Raw genomic sequence first — 15,548 nt, forward strand, 5'->3', positions numbered from 1 at the left:
ATATATATATATATATATATATATATATATATATATATATATATATATATATATATATATATATATATATATTATTTATTTATTTATTTAAGAATTAAATTGTTTCATTAAAAAAAAATTATTTAAAAAATGGTGAGAAAAAGAATACAAATTTCGAAATGAAAAATTAATATTTTATTTATAGAAAAATTAGTTTTCAAATTTTAATTTAGATTTTAAAAAATATTTTTTAATAAATAAAAACCAAAAGAACAGAAAATCAGTAGATTTGTGTTTTAATAAAGGGGAGAGTGGCGCGTGAAGGAAGGCGCGTAAGGGAATTAATCAAGAAGACGACAAAAGAAGCTGCCACGTGGATTCGCTGCAGGAAGAGGCATTCGTTCTTGGTTGTTGCATCGATGGAAACAGAAACGATAACCTCTTCCTTCATTCACAGCCGTTAGATCACCATTCTTTCCACGCGCATTTGTTTTCTCACACTTGTAATAACTATTTTAAATATTTTATCATATATTACTAAATAAATATATTATTACTCAAAAAAATTATTTATTTATGTATATTTATTTATATTATCGCTAAATAATTTATTTATTTATTTTGAATTTTTACTTAAATTTAAAGAAATTAACAAACATTACAAATATTAAAACGACCGTTTAAATATTAAAAAAATCATTTAAAATCGAAAGCATCAACCTATTTAAATTCGTCTAAATCTAAGATTTAACGTAATTTTGTACAATAATTTTTTCTCGATCTCGAGCATATATAAAAGACAAAGTACGTCATTATTACAAAGTTGTTATTACGTCACGTTCGATGTGTTTACCAACTCATCCAAGGGGTCCGTATAAATTATTTATAATTCAACGATCTCATTCATGTCATTTACAAATAAATTTCGTACATACCAAATAAAAATTAAACCATCATTTTTTCACGTACTCGATAATTCTCGAAGTGAAAACGAATCATCGAACGAACACTTGTACTCGTACTTATCCCATTAATGAAAACATTCAACCAAAGTTAGGAAAGTAAAGAAGTTTCGTTTTCGCAGACCTATTACCTTAGCCTCATTAATTCTCAATTCCTCTTCTTATTCCCTTTTTTGAAACAATCAATTCTCGATCCATTGTTTGGTAAGTTCTCACCCTCGGTCTATAGGGATGTGAGACTACATATATTGTGTGGGTCACAGACTCAATAATAATTATTAGTTATGATATTATTTTTCTCTCGTAAGACCCAACCAATCTCTCGCTTTCGTTTGTTTTTTTTATTTTTATTCCTTTAGAATCAGACTGCATATGCGAACAACGTCAATAACCGAGTCGAGAACAAATCACAAAAAATGACTGTTCAGCGAGAAAACACTGACTAAAAGAACGTACAATTAACGATACCAAAATATATAATCAGTCGAGATATATACATTCGTGATCGTTCGAGGAATATTAACGGAAAAAAATAAAAATAAAAATAAAAAAGTTTGGTAAAGGTAAATAAAGAAAACATAGGCCTACAGGATATGGGGATCTAGGGTGGAGCTTCCTCTCACTAACACATTACCTAACATTTGATAGAGAGAGAAAATGTAGGGTTTGAAACTTTGAATCTAGCTAGCTCTTATTATTTTCCTTAATGGACTATTTGCATGCCTATAAATACCTATTCTTTTTTTTAGTTTATTTTAATATAATTATTAATAAATTGTAAGACTATTATTAAAATGATAATTAATATCTTATTTATTAAGGGTGGCTGCTTTAGGCAAACCTTCGAGCTGTCTATATACTCCTACCTCCTTTATCACTGAGCGGTCATTTAGAGGTCTTAGCTAGTGATCGTGAACTGTTTCCCTCTCTACGATGAAGCTTATCCCCCATCGTCTCACTGGCTGACCTTGACCCTCATATCTAATTAATTTTATTTTTAGGAATAATAAAAATTCTTAAAATGTCATTTTTTAAATTATTATGGAATTGGATTTGTAAAAAATAAAAAAAAAAGGTTTTGTAGATTACCCAATTTCCAAAAACTGAGAGACTTTTTTTTGACACAAAAACTTGGCCTTCATTGACAGCCGAAGCACACAAACTGAAGAAAATTACAGGCTATGTGTTAGACATGGGAGAGTTGTAGGCCTTTTTCTTGGATCTCCATATCAAATATAGCAGCTTTTTAGGCATGCCATCCATCACTTTGTTTTATTTTCTTCTCCCCCCTCCCTCCTTTTATCTTAAATCTTAATCCAAAATCCGCCTCTTTTCGACCCTCTTCGAGAATCTTCGAGTTTTTATTATTGAAAGGTCGAGATATCTCTAAACTCGAGATCGCATGTGCCCTAATGTAACTACCCAGTTCATCGTTATCAAATACTGTCTTGTTTAGACTTTCTCTTGCATGGCTTCCAAATGAGATTATTGATGCTATAGTGTAACAACCCTGTTCATCGTTATCAATGTTTCTACGCGGCTTCCAAATGAGATTATCGATGCTCTAGTGTAACAGCTCAATTCACTGTTATCAACGTTTCTACACGGTTTCCAAACGAGATTATTGATGCTCTACTGTAACAGCCCAGTTCACCGTTATCAACGTTTCTATGCGACTTCCAAACGAGTTTATTGATGCTTTACTGTAACAGCCCAGTTCATTGTTATCAACGTTTCTACATCCTCTCCAACCCTTGGGAGCTTTTCCTCGTTGGCACACTTCCCAGTGTCTGACTCTGATACCATTTGTAATAGTCCTAACCCATTGCAAGCAAATATTGTCCTAATTGAAATTTTCCTTGAGGCTTTCTCTCAAGATTTTAAAATGCGTCTAGATTTCTACACCCTTATAAGAAACAGTTTGTTTCCCCTTTAACTGATGTGGGATCTCAGACCCAATCAGATGAGCAATTCCACTGACATTTTGTACTTCAAAAGAGATTGTCAGTGCTACTAGACGTATGGTAATTTAATTTCGTTTAAAATATATATACTTTGATGATTAAATTATGTTCGTAGTAACGTATTTTTTAATATATAATGATATAATATAAAGTTTTAAAGTTTATAAAATAAAACAAACATTTAGTTTCATGATTGGACTATGTGGGAGGGTAGCTCTCTTTTCTTACCAACTTTGAATGTTCCTTTGAAAAGCTTTTAAATTTCTTCATTTATGAAATTTCCATGGGACTTGGAGAGAACAAAAATTGTTTCTTAATGTGATTGTGCATAAAGTGGTTGCACATCTTTTTGCTCAAACAAATCATTGCCATCATGTGTGTTTCTTCCTATATTGTACTTTTTTACAATTTTTTTATCAATTTTTTTCTAACCCTTTTTTACTTTCGGCTCGGGACGATTTAACTTTACCTAGTGAATTTCGTTCTTAGCATTATTTTTTTTTTGTAGCTAATTCCGTGGTCGGTCGATATTCCCATTATTTTTCTCTACAAAGCATGGTTCCACCTTCATCAATTTACCGACTGACTTTGCTCGTTTATTTTAAACCTAATAATTCACCCAAATCTAATCCTAAAAACTAATCTATTTCATTGCCGGTGTAAAATATTTCAATTTAATTAACCTTAATTAATTGATTAAAATTAATTTATATATCAAACTATACTTTCAATTACATAATTAAAGTATTTATTATTATTATTATTATTTAAAGGAAATATTTTGGTATTATTATTATTATTATTATTATTGTAGTATTTAATGCAAATAAATAAATCAGTAAGAGGGGTCTCAGATTTGCACGATGTGAATAGAATGGTTTCTATCAATTGGTGCAGTGATCGGTATTATCAGATAACTGACTCCCACCACAATAATAACTTCTTTTTTTTTTTTTCCTTTTTAATTTATTTTATTTTTATTAAACTTTCATATAAAAAATATTTAATGAAATAAAAATGCATTTAAATATCATTCTAATTATTCTTATTTAAGATGTTTTATTTTTATTTTTATTTTTCTAATGTTAATCCTAAACTAAATAAAAAGTGAGTTTATATATTTAAAAATATTTTAAAAATACCTTTAAATAGAAAAATTAAAAATGTTTGACAAATTATTTATATTATAATATTTTAATGAAAATGAAAACATTTTGTACGGAGGAATCAGTGACGGTAACGGTGGAGTGAGCGTCAACAGCGAGGTTGACGTCACGTGACCGAAGTCGACCGTCACAGCTGCCAATCAGGCAATAACGTGGCGGAAAGTGGGTCCACTGAGCCACGTCCAGCCAATAGAATCTTAGCATGTGGCCCCCACTCTGACGAACGTAATGACCAAAACGACCCTGACACCTTACGAATTGATAGCTCTCAAAATAATCACCGAGATCACGCTTACACCGAAACGACTCCCGGCCCTCAGTTTTTGTAAAAGGATTGGTGCATTTTGATTTGACGCCGAGGGGTACTATCGTCATTAACTCCTCTGCCACGTGTCGTTTTGTAAAAAAGAAAATTAAATTCGAATTCCTTTTTGTGGCAATATTTAGACTGCAGTTTAAAAGCCTTCGATTTTCCTATTCCTTTTTTTGGGTCCCTCAGGCTAATCCTTGAATCCGGACCGTCGGTTGCTCCATCAATCACGCGTAATTCAATGTCAATCCAACGGTCAGGGTTCCATCACAACGGACTTTTGCTTTTATTTTTCTTTTTTTTTAAAAAAATAATTTTAATAGATAATGACGTAATCCTGATTGGTAATTGGTATAGTTGATTAAATGGATCTCATGATCTGATTTGTTTCATTTTCTCCAAGATGATGACGTCACTTTTAATTTTTACTCCTCTGACACCTTTCTTATTGGCTCAATTTTGCAGGAATATTCAATGCCCACTGATTCATAAATTAATTTTAAAAAAATAAATAAATTACAATTTCATTTATGTGGGCTTATTATTAATAAACAGGCCCAATAAGCCCATCGAAAAGCCCAAATCAGAGAATTCAGACCCGGGCCCAATAGGGGATGGAATAAAACGATATTAATAAAAAAGAAAATAGAAAGGGGAGAATTTAATTATTTTATTTATTTATTTTATTTTTAGGATTCTTTTCAAAATGGCAATAACATCCATCACCTTTGTGCATGCTTTACAAAAGTGGGGGGAAATTTCTATTGGGTTTGCACGAAAAATGGGAATCTCAATTAAAAAAAAAAAAAATTACAAAAATTTCACACAATGATGATAATATTCTTTAAGCACTCTCGTGGATCGTTAAAAATATTTTTTTTTTTTAAAAAAATTAATAAATAGTTGCCTCATAATAATGGTTGGATGTGATAAAAAAAAAATTATAAATATCTAATAATGCTGGATAGATACTACAATGATGGAACAAAATATTTTTTACAAGAGTATGGAAACCCCTGTTTTAAAAACTTGAGAGAGTCTCGGGAAGAAATGTTAAAAAAGGACAATATCAACTAGCAGTGTGTTGAGGTTGAGGATAATATATACTAGCGGTGAGTTTGAGCTGATGACTCTTCCTAGTATACATGCTTTAAAACTTCGAGGGGAAGCCATTGAAGGAAATGTTTAAAGAGGATAATATCAGCTAGTGATGGGCTTTGACTAAGCACAACATCTGGTAGCAGTGAACTTGGGTTGTTATAGTTTCTCTATCTTTCTTATACTGTGTAAAGTGCTAAGCTCTTTATAGTAGAATTCTCGAGTAATTTTTAATAACTCGGTTAAGAATAGTTGAAACCCACTAGTAGTGGAAGTTATTATGTTCCCAATTTGGGTACACCCAAAATCTATAGAGAACCATTTGTGAATCTATACCATTCTATTGTGGAAAATGATTGATGTTTTGTTAACTTAATGTCTGCCCATTACTTTACCTTTTAGTTTCCAAATTTGCTCTAAAATCATTACATAATGCTTGTACTTTTTTTTTCAGACAAAAATAAATAAATAAACATGTTGTGAGATCCAACGTCAGTTTGAGGAGGGAACGAAACATTTTTTTATAAAAGCGTAGAAACATCTTTTTACCATGCGCGTTTTATAAATCGTGAGGCTGACAGTGATACGTAATGGGTCAAACCGGACAATATCGATTAACAGTATACTTGAGCTGTTACACGTGCATTATCGACCAAAAGGTTAGAGATTTAAAATTTTGTATTGTTTACTGCGTGTATCTGCGTGAAACACAAAAAAAAATAATTTTATATATACAAATCATTTTAATTTTTGAAGACGTTATATAATAATATTAGGTTATGCAGTCTAATCGGAAAGTCGTCGAGTTTATGTTGTGGAGATAGACAAGGGGAGGTTGAGAAGATGTATTGTGTTTTTTGTCAAGGGAGGTGTTGATGTTGTATGCCAACTTTGGTTGCTATCTCTCGTTCTTTTTTTACTACAAAAATCTCTAACTTAGATTCTCTCCATCACATCCCACCTACTTCCCACCCTACATAGTTCCACAAGCTTAGCTAAGTACATATTTTAGTTCGTTTTATTAATTTATCGTGGTGGTATACGAGAGGGAAACCTAAAAATTAGATGCTCGTATTGTGGGTGTGAACCACTTTTGTCGGTAGGATCAGAAAGAATCATACAAGATTTTATTCGTACAGAGAGAATAAAACTATCATGATTTATGGTTAGTTAGTTGGGAGTGACCTAGAGTTTAGAGAAAACGCTACATTTTTTAGGTCAACTAGTCGGGAGTGACGTAGAGTATTATTTTATATATATATGTGAAAGAGAAAGTAATAGCTCAAGCCCACGGTTTTAAAATGCATATACTAGGAAAATGTTTTCACACACTTGTAACGAATATTTCGTTCTCTTCTCCAACTCATATGAGATCTCACAGAGAGAGAGAGAAGGTCAAGATCCTACTTCGGTTGGAGAAGAGAATGAAACATTCTTTATATGGATGTGGAAATATTTCACTAGCAGACGAGTTTTGAAAAGAAAAGCCTAAAGAGAACAATATGTGCTAGAGGTGGGCTTAGGTTGTTACAAATGATATCTACGCCAAATATCGAGCGATATGCCAACGAGGACGCTGGGCATCGAAGGAGTTGGATTGTCAGATCCCACATCCCTAGCAGACACATTTTAAAAACTTTGAAGGAAAGCTCGAAGAGGACAATATCGACTAGCGGTGAATTTGAACTGTCACAGAGAGGTGAGGAGTGATCGGTAATTTGATGTTTTGTTGGTAATGAATTAGTGGCATTTTCTCCACAATAATTTATGCAATTATTACCTAATAATATATAGTGATTTAAATGATTATGTTTAAAATAAGGTTTTTTCTTGAGCTATTATTATTATTATTATTTAAAGATAAGATAAGGCTCTCTTCATGTTATGGGAAAAATAAGAAACAATTACCTTCCGAAATAATGGGAAAAATAAGTAAATTTAAGATATGGACACTTCCACGACCAACCCGTTATTCTTCTTATGTTATGGGCCTCAAAGCCCTGAAAATGGCCCAACTAAGATTGGTCCAATTCAAGCCGGGCCCATTTCACGCTATGTAAAGCCCACAGTGCACCATCATTTCTACATAGCCCAAATAAGTACACTGGGTCGGCCCAACTAAATTTATATATCATAACGTGTCAATTATCGATGGGTTATACTCATATTTGTTAAAATTTTATTTAGAGATTCACGAAAAAATTGAGAAGTAACCAATCTGTCGAAGAGATCGGACATGCACGACAATACCATCCCCACCATATGGGAATCCTCGGTAACCTGGGTAACTTACCGTTCAAGGGATAAGGAACCCCCATAAAGCGTTCTATATTGCATAGAATGGTATAAATTCTTGGTATTTTTAAATATTGTTGTTGTCCAACGTTGACTAATTAAGTAGAAGTTCGAAGGTAAGAAATATTATCTCAATTAATAGCATTTTTTAAAACTTTTTAAAAGTAAAATATATTTTCAAGAAATTTTTTTAATAAAATATTAATAATTTACTACCAAAACATTAGTGATATATTTTTTAGATTTTTTATTGAAGTTTTTAAAAGTTGAATAAGTGAAAAAATAAGAGTTATTTATTAATTTAAATGAAATTTATATTTCTTAAAAAAAAAAAAAAAAAAACTTTTTGAAGTATTCTATTATGGGATGTATGCAATTACGATAATGTACACGAATAAAGTTTTGAGCTTTCTCACGCGCGCGTGGAGGTTTATCGGACTCATTCGTCGATCTCCACATTTTTCACTTCAGGAACTCTCTTCCTCCAGACGGATTTCAGATCAAATCGAAGTCGTCTTCGTAATTACTGCCTCGATTTCAGAATCAAGGTTGGAAACGGATAGATAATCATGTCGACCGCCGCCGTGATCGCACATTCTAGCTCCTGGTCTCGTGCTCTCATCAACATCTCTCCCTACACTTTCTCCGCCGTCGGTATCGCCATCGCCATCGGCGTTTCCGTCCTTGGCGCCGCCTGGTGCTGTCTCAACCCTATATGATTTCGTTCTCTTTGCGTTTTTATTGATGAATGTTTATTTTGTTAATCCCTTTCTGAACGATGAAAATTTGCGCGGTTGCGTATTTTGTAGGGGGATTTACATTACGGGAAGCAGTTTGATTGGTGCTGCGATCAAAGCTCCTCGCATTACTTCGAAGAATTTGATCAGGTGAAGCGCTAACTCTAGTTGATGAATTGTTCATTTTCCTATTGATTGGATTACTTCTTTTGAGACGGTCGGGTTGGGATGTATAATTAGGGATTCTTATTGCTAAATTCTTGCACTTATACAACTAAGAGCGACGAAACTCCAAGGTTTCATTTCATTACTTTGTTTAATTTTGAATCAATTGGAACAGAGTTGAACACAAGCCTTGAATTTTTGAAAAATAAATTGTAATTCGTCCAACAAAGTCCAACCAATTTCAAGAACTTAGCTACATTTTTCTGGCCATTATTTTGATTACAACAATTTGAATGCTGTGTTATTTCAGTGTAATTTTCTGTGAAGCTGTTGCTATATACGGTGTCATTGTTGCCATCATCTTACAAACCAAGTTAGAGAGTGTGTCAGCGTCTCAGATTTATGCCCCCGAGTCTCTAAGAGCAGGATATGCAATCTTTGCATCTGGAATCATAGTTGGCTTTGCTAACCTTGTCTGCGGGTTTGATATCTTCTCTCTTACTTGGTTTATTCAATCAAAATCCTCGAATTTAGCTCTTCTTTTTCGTTTCATTCTGATTGTTTGCTCTGAATCTTTTCTGATGCTCTGTTTCAAGGCTGTGTGTGGGAATCATTGGAAGCAGCTGTGCGTTATCAGATGCCCAAAACTCCTCTCTTTTTGTGAAAATTCTTGTAATTGAGATCTTTGGCAGTGCGCTTGGGTTGTTCGGAGTGATTGTTGGGATAATTATGTCAGCTCAAGCCTCTTGGCCTGCAAAGACAGGTTGATCTACCTCTTCGATTTTGAACACGAGCTCAAAGTTCGATTACGATGAAGAGGGTAACTTGTTTTTCTTCCCTTGAGCCTAGTTGTTTGCCCCTTCATAGATAATGATTGTTCTTGTAAAAGCTAGAGTGGGGAGTTTGTATGCATTTTTTTATTGTTTGGGTTTCAATCCTATTCCCTAGGAGAACCATTCCATCATTCTGATGTTGGTATTAAATATTTCTTCTTCTGATTCCTTGAAAACACTTGAATCGTTCAATAAGTTATGTTGTAGGATTGCTTCTTTTCTAGCTTGTATGACATTTTCTTGCAAAATCTGTGTTCAGTTCTTGAATCGTTTATTAAACATTGGCATCTTTACATTTACTGTTCCTTTTCTGGATTGTAGTCTCTCGATTGAAGATCATCCTTTATAGCTTTTTAGCTACGGTATGCATCATCATGTATGCAAAGAAACACAAAAAGATTCACCATGAAAATGTACAAGTTTGAATCTGAAACACGAGTATTTCTAATCGAAGCAGGTACTTATATCTTACAATCAAATTGATGCGAAATCTGGGTAGCTACACATTCTAATCGAAGCAGGTACTTATATCTTACAATCAAATTGATATAGAATTCTCATTTGGTTAGGTATAAAGGTTCCACATAACTCATTCATGATTAATGATGCAAGGGCTCGACTTGAAGCTGATTTATTTCATACGATTCAGTATACTTTTTAATCATACAATGTATCAAGTACAATTAACTGCAGCCAGAGAGACTAGCTTCCAACCAAAAAACCTGTCTTGAATGCATACTTCGGCTTTCTGCACATTCTTGACTATATAGGCTTCCTGGTCGTATCAATCAATTGAGGAACATCATTGAAGAAAGGAATGTTTTTCTGTTGAAGTTCTTGGCAGTTATCTGGCATATCTGCCTTCGGGTCGTCGAAGGGTTCACGGTCAGGAAGAGTCAAACCTTGCTTAAGCCTACCCATAAACCTAGAATGCAGGACTTGCTTCGAGCTGACAGGTAGTCGAACGGATTGATATTCTGCGAGGGCTGTTTGTAAGTTCTCCAGTCCCCATTTCTCAAGGCATTTGCCTAAAACAGCTGCATCTAATATGGACATGTTTGTACTTCTCAAGCCATGAGGAGTTGTGGGATGAGCTGCATCCCCAACCAATACTACATTGTCCCAAACTAGTCGTTCCAATGGATTTCTATCATATATGACATTGATGAAAGGCTCTTTTGTTTCTTTGATGACACTTGCGAACTCGGGAACCCAAACCTTCTCTGCTTGTTCATGCATCTTCCTCACCATCTCATCGTGTACTTTCATGGTCAGCGACTTACCCTGCATTCATTTTGCACGTTCGCATCAACCGATGCAAACTAAAGAACTATTGTATTGAACTTTACTCAGAAAAAAGGCCATCATAATCACATTTGGGCAATCAATTACCTTGAGTTGTGGCTCTGGTTGATTGATATACCAAATCCAGTTGATCTTTTTGTTTGGAAGCTCATAGAGAACAATGTGAGTGCCAGATCCCAAATCAAAATACAAGCATTTCCCAAGATCAGGATATGCCTTTCTGATGTCGATTATCGTCTCCGAATTCTCATTCTCAGAAAAATCAAGGACTCCTCTCCAAGCACAATAACCAGAATATCTACACAAAACAATGAAATTGCTATTTGTCAGCATGAACATATACTTTAGCATTCTGCTCCATTTTCATGTTCATATACCTCAACTGAAAGTTGGGAAGAAAGGTTTGAAGCACAGAAGAAAGACACCCATCTGCCCCAACAAGCAAATCCCCAACTATTTCAATAATCTCGTCAGTTTGCAAAACTCTTGCTGCTATTTTCACAGAAGATTTATCCTCAGATGTGCAATAAGAGAGGAATTGGTGACCCCATAGAAATATATCAGGAGGAAGCTCATTGTAGAGAAGGCCATGGAGGTCAGCCCAATGAGCTGCTCTGAAATTGAAATTCTCATCCCTAGTTAAAATCCTCCTGCCTTTAGTTTCCTCATCAGTTGCTTGATTCTATACAAATTGAACAAACCCTAGATAAATCATGAACTGATAAAATTCTTCGAAATGGAGAAATTCGAAACAATTCGATTCGATTCGAAATTTACCTGATCGAATGTGAGAGGGAGAGTGGATTGGAGGAGAAGTTGAGGCTTGGAAAGCCATGACTGAATGAGGCTCTGAGAGAGAGGATCGAGACCGAGGCCGGCGCCGGTGGAACTTCCGGTCGGGGGAGAGGTTGATTTTTTGAGTATCTGAACTTTCCAGCCGGCCTTAATCAAAGCGTGAGCGCAGGATATTCCGGCAATGCTACCGCCGACGATGACTGCTTTGGGGATTCTGTTCTTCCCATTCATCGTTACGTTCTGTAACTGCCAAACAGAACAGGGAGGATCAAGAGACTTTTCCCTGTTTGGGGAAATATGCGCTTCAGAAATCGAGGAAGTGTGCCTGGCACGTGCGGCTTGTGCAAACAAAAGATATTTTCAGCCTTTCACCAAACCACTAGACATATTATTCCTAGATCAGATCAATCCCTTCAGGAACATCATCACAGAATGGTGTGTTTCTTATTTGAAGCTCTTGCAGGTTTTCTTCAGCTATATTCGGGTCGAAGACTTGGCGGTTGGGAAGCGCCAAGCCTTGCTTGATCCGCCCGACGTGCCGGGAATGGAGGACTTGCTCAGAAATAATAGGCAGCCGGAGAGACTGATACTCAGCAAGAGCTGAATTTAGATCTTCAGCTCCCCATTTCTGAAGGCATTTGCCCAAAACAGCTGCATCTAATATAGACATATTCGTGCTTCTCCCACAATGAGGAGTTATTGGATGGGCTGATTCTCCAACCAATACCACATTGTCCCAAACTAGTTGTTCTAATGGATCACAATCATAGATGGCATTGATGAAAGGATCTTTTGTTTCTCGAACGACGTTTGCAAACTCAGGAACCCAAATCTCGCTGGCTTGTTCGTGCAATCTCCTCGCCATCTCCTCGTTTACTTTCATTGTCATTGATCGACCCTGCATTTGTACACGTTGGTTCCAAACTCCAATTAACCAATGAATATGCTAAAGAGCTGATGTAATAGAACTCGAAACCAGAAAACCGAACGGCACAATTGTATTTAATACCAAAAGGGAACGTAAGCATTCAATGGAAGTAACCAATCACCTTGATTTGAGGTTCTGGTTGATTCACATACCAAATCCAGTTGATCTTCTTCTTTGGAACCTCAAACATTCCCATATGAGTTCCAGATGCCAAGTCGAAATACAAGCCTTTACCAAGTTGAGGATAAGCCTTATGAATGTTGATCTCGGACTCTGAGTTCTCATTCTCTGAGAAATCAAAAACCCCTCTCCAAGCATAATAACCTGAATATCTACAATCAAATTCAAGTTATGAATAAGAAAATGCAGCATGCTTTAGACTTCAAAACGAAACAACACTACGACTACGAATGTAGGAAAACAATGGGGAAGCAAAAAATTTGAACTTCTCCTCCATTTTCGGGCTTGTTTGACATGAGTTTTTGGATGCTTAAAAACGGTTCTAAGCACCTGAAAAGTGTGAAAACAATGGGGAAGCAAAGAATTTGAACTTCTCCTCCATTTTTGGGCTCGTATGAAATGAGTTTTTGGATGCTTAAAAACGGTTTTAAGCATTTGAAAAGTACGAAAACAATGGGGGAGAAAAGAATTTGAACTTCTCCATTTTCGGGCTTGTTTCAAATGAGTTTTTGGATGCTTAAAAACGGTTCTAAGCACTTAGAAAGTCATTCCGAACACTTTTTTTGGTACTTAGAAAACCCATTTATTTTACAGACCTCAACTTAAAGTTGGGAAGAAATGCTTGACGTATGGAAGAGAGACAGCCATCAGCTGCAACAAGCAAATCCCCAACTATTTCAACAATCTCATCAGTTTGCAGAACTTTTGCTACTATTTTCACAGACGCTTTGTCGTCAGATATACAGATAGAAAGAAAAAGATGACCCCAAAGAAATATGTCAGGTGGAAGCTCATTGTATAGAAGGCCATGAAGGTCAGCCCAATGTACAGCTCTGAAATTGAGATTCTCATCATTAGTCAATATCCGTCCCGTCTTGCTTTCTCCATCAATAGCCCGATTCTATTAAAACAGATGCTGGATGAAAGAATTAACAGACTATTTTATTTGAAATTCAACTCAAATGCATCAAAATCGACGACAAAACTATAACAGTTTCTCGTTCAATACTCGAATTGAAACAGATTGAAGATAAATTTCGCCATCCAGATTCGATCAAATACACATCAGAGGACACAATTATTTACTGGTAGCATAAACCTTGCCCTAACATTGAAATCACTCTGTTCAAATTTCACAAACGGAGAAGACAGAATGGTCTTCCCCAAGTAACGATCAATATCAGACATCGGCGTAAGAAAATTACAAGGAAATGATAGGGAGAGATTTTGACCTGCTCCGTCCCTAGAGGGGAAGTGGATTCGACGAGAAGTTCAGGTCGGGAAAGCCACGACTGGATGAGTCTCTGAGACAGAGTGTCAAGGCCGAGTCCGGCGCCGGTGGAACAACCGGTCGGCGGAGTGGGGGTTTTATCGAGGACTAGAACTTCCCAGCCTGCTTTGATCAGAGTATGGGCGCAAGAAATTCCGGCTATACTCCCTCCAACGATCAAGGCTTTGGGCTTCTGCTTCTTCTGGAGCATGGCTTTGTTCGTTGATTTGGGCGCTAGAGATGAAAGCATCATCATCGCGAAGAAGTCGACTTAAATTTTTATTACGTTAATAATCCAAACCTTATAAACCCTTTTTCTTATTAAAAATTATCTTTAAAATTTTTTATAAAATTTCACGAACATATTAATTTTTTTTTAAATATATATATATATATAAAAAAAAATAATATATATATATATATATATATATATATATATATATATATATATATATATAATTAGTACTATATTTAAAAAAATATTTATGAAATTTCATACTTAAAAAAAATTAAAAATTTGAATATAATCTACAAATATAGACAAATGTTTTGTCTAATAACTTTTTAAATTTTTTCTTTAGTTATTTTTAAAATTTAATGGATATTAGTTTTTTTTATTTTTTTTAAAAAATATTAATAAAACATTCTAATTTTAGAATTTATTAAAAGTTTAATAATATTAACAATTTTTTTTTGTTATTTTTTTAATTTAACATAAAAAAAATATAGTATATGGAAGGAAAATTGGCGTATTTTTCAACAATTCCTGATAATTTCCCGGGTCGGGTAAATGGGCCGAAAAAACGAATGGATCAAAGCCCAATTGACGGTCTCGGAGAAAGGAAGATTTCTACCCATCGTGTCCAATTGATACGAGCGGTTCCATTTCGTCTCCGCCAAAGAAAGTTTCTGTAGCTGTCTCCCTCTGAACCTTCTTTATTTTTTCTTCATTTTTTCTTCATTGAAAAGCTATGGGGGAGGTGCGCGAAGTATCAATTTCGCTCGACGGAGTGAGGGACAAGAACTTGATGCAGCTCAAGAAGCTCAATACAGCTCTCTTCCCTGTTCGCTATAACGAAAAGTACTACGCCGATGTCCTTGCCTCCGGCGAGTTCACAAAGCTAGGTCTCATACTTCTTCCATTGACTTCATCATGCTTTATCTTCATCTCTTCTCTGTTCTTTTGGTTTGCTCGTTATGCCTTCTCTGTTTCTATCTTCAAGCGTTTTTGTCATGTTCGTTATTATTCTGTCTTGTGTGCTTTGCTGCTTGTGATTCTGCCGATGAGCGTTTTGGATTTAGCTGCTTGTTATTTAGGAAGAGTGAAGAATGTTCGTGGGGTTTCTGCTTTGAGTTATGTGGTTTTAGTTCGACTATTTGGTGGTTTTTGGAATCTTAAACTGTTTGAACTGTTGATTTGGCCTTTTCTTTCCCTTTGGATGCTCTTTGAGACGTTATATGCAGTGTACGATTTTGAGTTTCTATTCATCAGCATTGCTAGCTTGCAAACTTCAAAACCCAGGTTAGTGTTCGTTAGAAAAAAAAAAAAAAAAAAAAAAAA

General features: G+C 35.0%; 4 protein-coding genes across 4 annotated transcripts in view; 2 read left to right on the plus strand and 2 right to left on the minus strand.

Moving 5' to 3' along the window:
* The first annotated feature begins 8,188 nt into the window (after positions 1–8,188).
* Positions 8,189–9,799, plus strand: LOC111496333 (V-type proton ATPase subunit c''2). The gene is made up of 4 exons (XM_023146748.1): positions 8,189–8,471; positions 8,584–8,661; positions 8,987–9,157; positions 9,273–9,799. Exons 1-4 carry the CDS (start codon positions 8,344–8,346, stop codon positions 9,442–9,444), a joined length of 549 nt encoding a protein of 182 aa, XP_023002516.1. The 5' UTR covers positions 8,189–8,343; the 3' UTR covers positions 9,445–9,799.
* Positions 9,800–10,108: 309 nt separating this feature from the next.
* On the minus strand, positions 10,109–11,933 carry LOC111496218 (6-hydroxynicotinate 3-monooxygenase). The gene is made up of 4 exons (XM_023146585.1): positions 11,592–11,933; positions 11,192–11,496; positions 10,902–11,112; positions 10,109–10,793 (listed from the first exon to the last, which is right to left on the minus strand). The coding sequence occupies exons 1-4, from the start codon at positions 11,838–11,840 to the stop codon at positions 10,272–10,274; spliced, it is 1,287 nt and encodes a 428-aa protein (XP_023002353.1). The 5' UTR covers positions 11,841–11,933; the 3' UTR covers positions 10,109–10,271.
* A 46-nt stretch (positions 11,934–11,979) lies between these two features.
* Positions 11,980–14,236, minus strand: LOC111496224 (aurachin C monooxygenase/isomerase-like). Its single transcript, XM_023146592.1, has 4 exons — positions 13,950–14,236; positions 13,314–13,618; positions 12,659–12,869; positions 11,980–12,507 (listed from the first exon to the last, which is right to left on the minus strand). The coding sequence occupies exons 1-4, from the start codon at positions 14,196–14,198 to the stop codon at positions 12,004–12,006; spliced, it is 1,269 nt and encodes a 422-aa protein (XP_023002360.1). The 5' UTR covers positions 14,199–14,236; the 3' UTR covers positions 11,980–12,003.
* A 623-nt stretch (positions 14,237–14,859) lies between these two features.
* LOC111496342 (N-alpha-acetyltransferase 50) overlaps positions 14,860–15,548 on the plus strand; it is a 4,934-nt gene continuing 4,245 nt past the window's right edge. The window contains exon 1 of the mRNA XM_023146760.1: positions 14,860–15,112. Within this exon, the coding sequence (XP_023002528.1) occupies positions 14,959–15,112 (154 nt within the window). The 5' untranslated portion in view covers positions 14,860–14,958. The remainder of the gene's footprint in view (positions 15,113–15,548) is intronic.

Source organism: Cucurbita maxima, unplaced genomic scaffold, assembly GCF_002738345.1.
Source record: "Cucurbita maxima cultivar Rimu unplaced genomic scaffold, Cmax_1.0 Cma_Scf00022, whole genome shotgun sequence".
Classification (NCBI taxonomy): domain Eukaryota; kingdom Viridiplantae; phylum Streptophyta; class Magnoliopsida; order Cucurbitales; family Cucurbitaceae; genus Cucurbita; species Cucurbita maxima.

Coding starts and splice junctions, on each gene's coding strand:
- LOC111496333 (XM_023146748.1), top strand. CDS start 8,344: ATGTCGACCGCCGCCGTGATCGCACATTCTAGCTCCTGGTCTCGTGCT. Junction 8,472..8,583: donor TCCGTCCTTGGCGCCGCCTG/GTGCTGTCTCAA, acceptor CGTATTTTGTAG/GGGGATTTACATTACGGGAA. Junction 8,662..8,986: donor ACTTCGAAGAATTTGATCAG/GTGAAGCGCTAA, acceptor GTGTTATTTCAG/TGTAATTTTCTGTGAAGCTG.
- LOC111496224 (XM_023146592.1), bottom strand. CDS start 14,198: ATGCTCCAGAAGAAGCAGAAGCCCAAAGCCTTGATCGTTGGAGGGAGT. Junction 13,619..13,949: donor CCCCTCTAGGGACGGAGCAG/GTCAAAATCTCT, acceptor CTGTTTTAATAG/AATCGGGCTATTGATGGAGA. Junction 12,870..13,313: donor CTTCCCAACTTTAAGTTGAG/GTCTGTAAAATA, acceptor ATTTGATTGTAG/ATATTCAGGTTATTATGCTT.
- LOC111496218 (XM_023146585.1), bottom strand. CDS start 11,840: ATGAATGGGAAGAACAGAATCCCCAAAGCAGTCATCGTCGGCGGTAGC. Junction 11,497..11,591: donor TCCCTCTCACATTCGATCAG/GTAAATTTCGAA, acceptor CAATTTGTATAG/AATCAAGCAACTGATGAGGA. Junction 10,794..10,901: donor AACCAGAGCCACAACTCAAG/GTAATTGATTGC, acceptor AAATGAATGCAG/GGTAAGTCGCTGACCATGAA.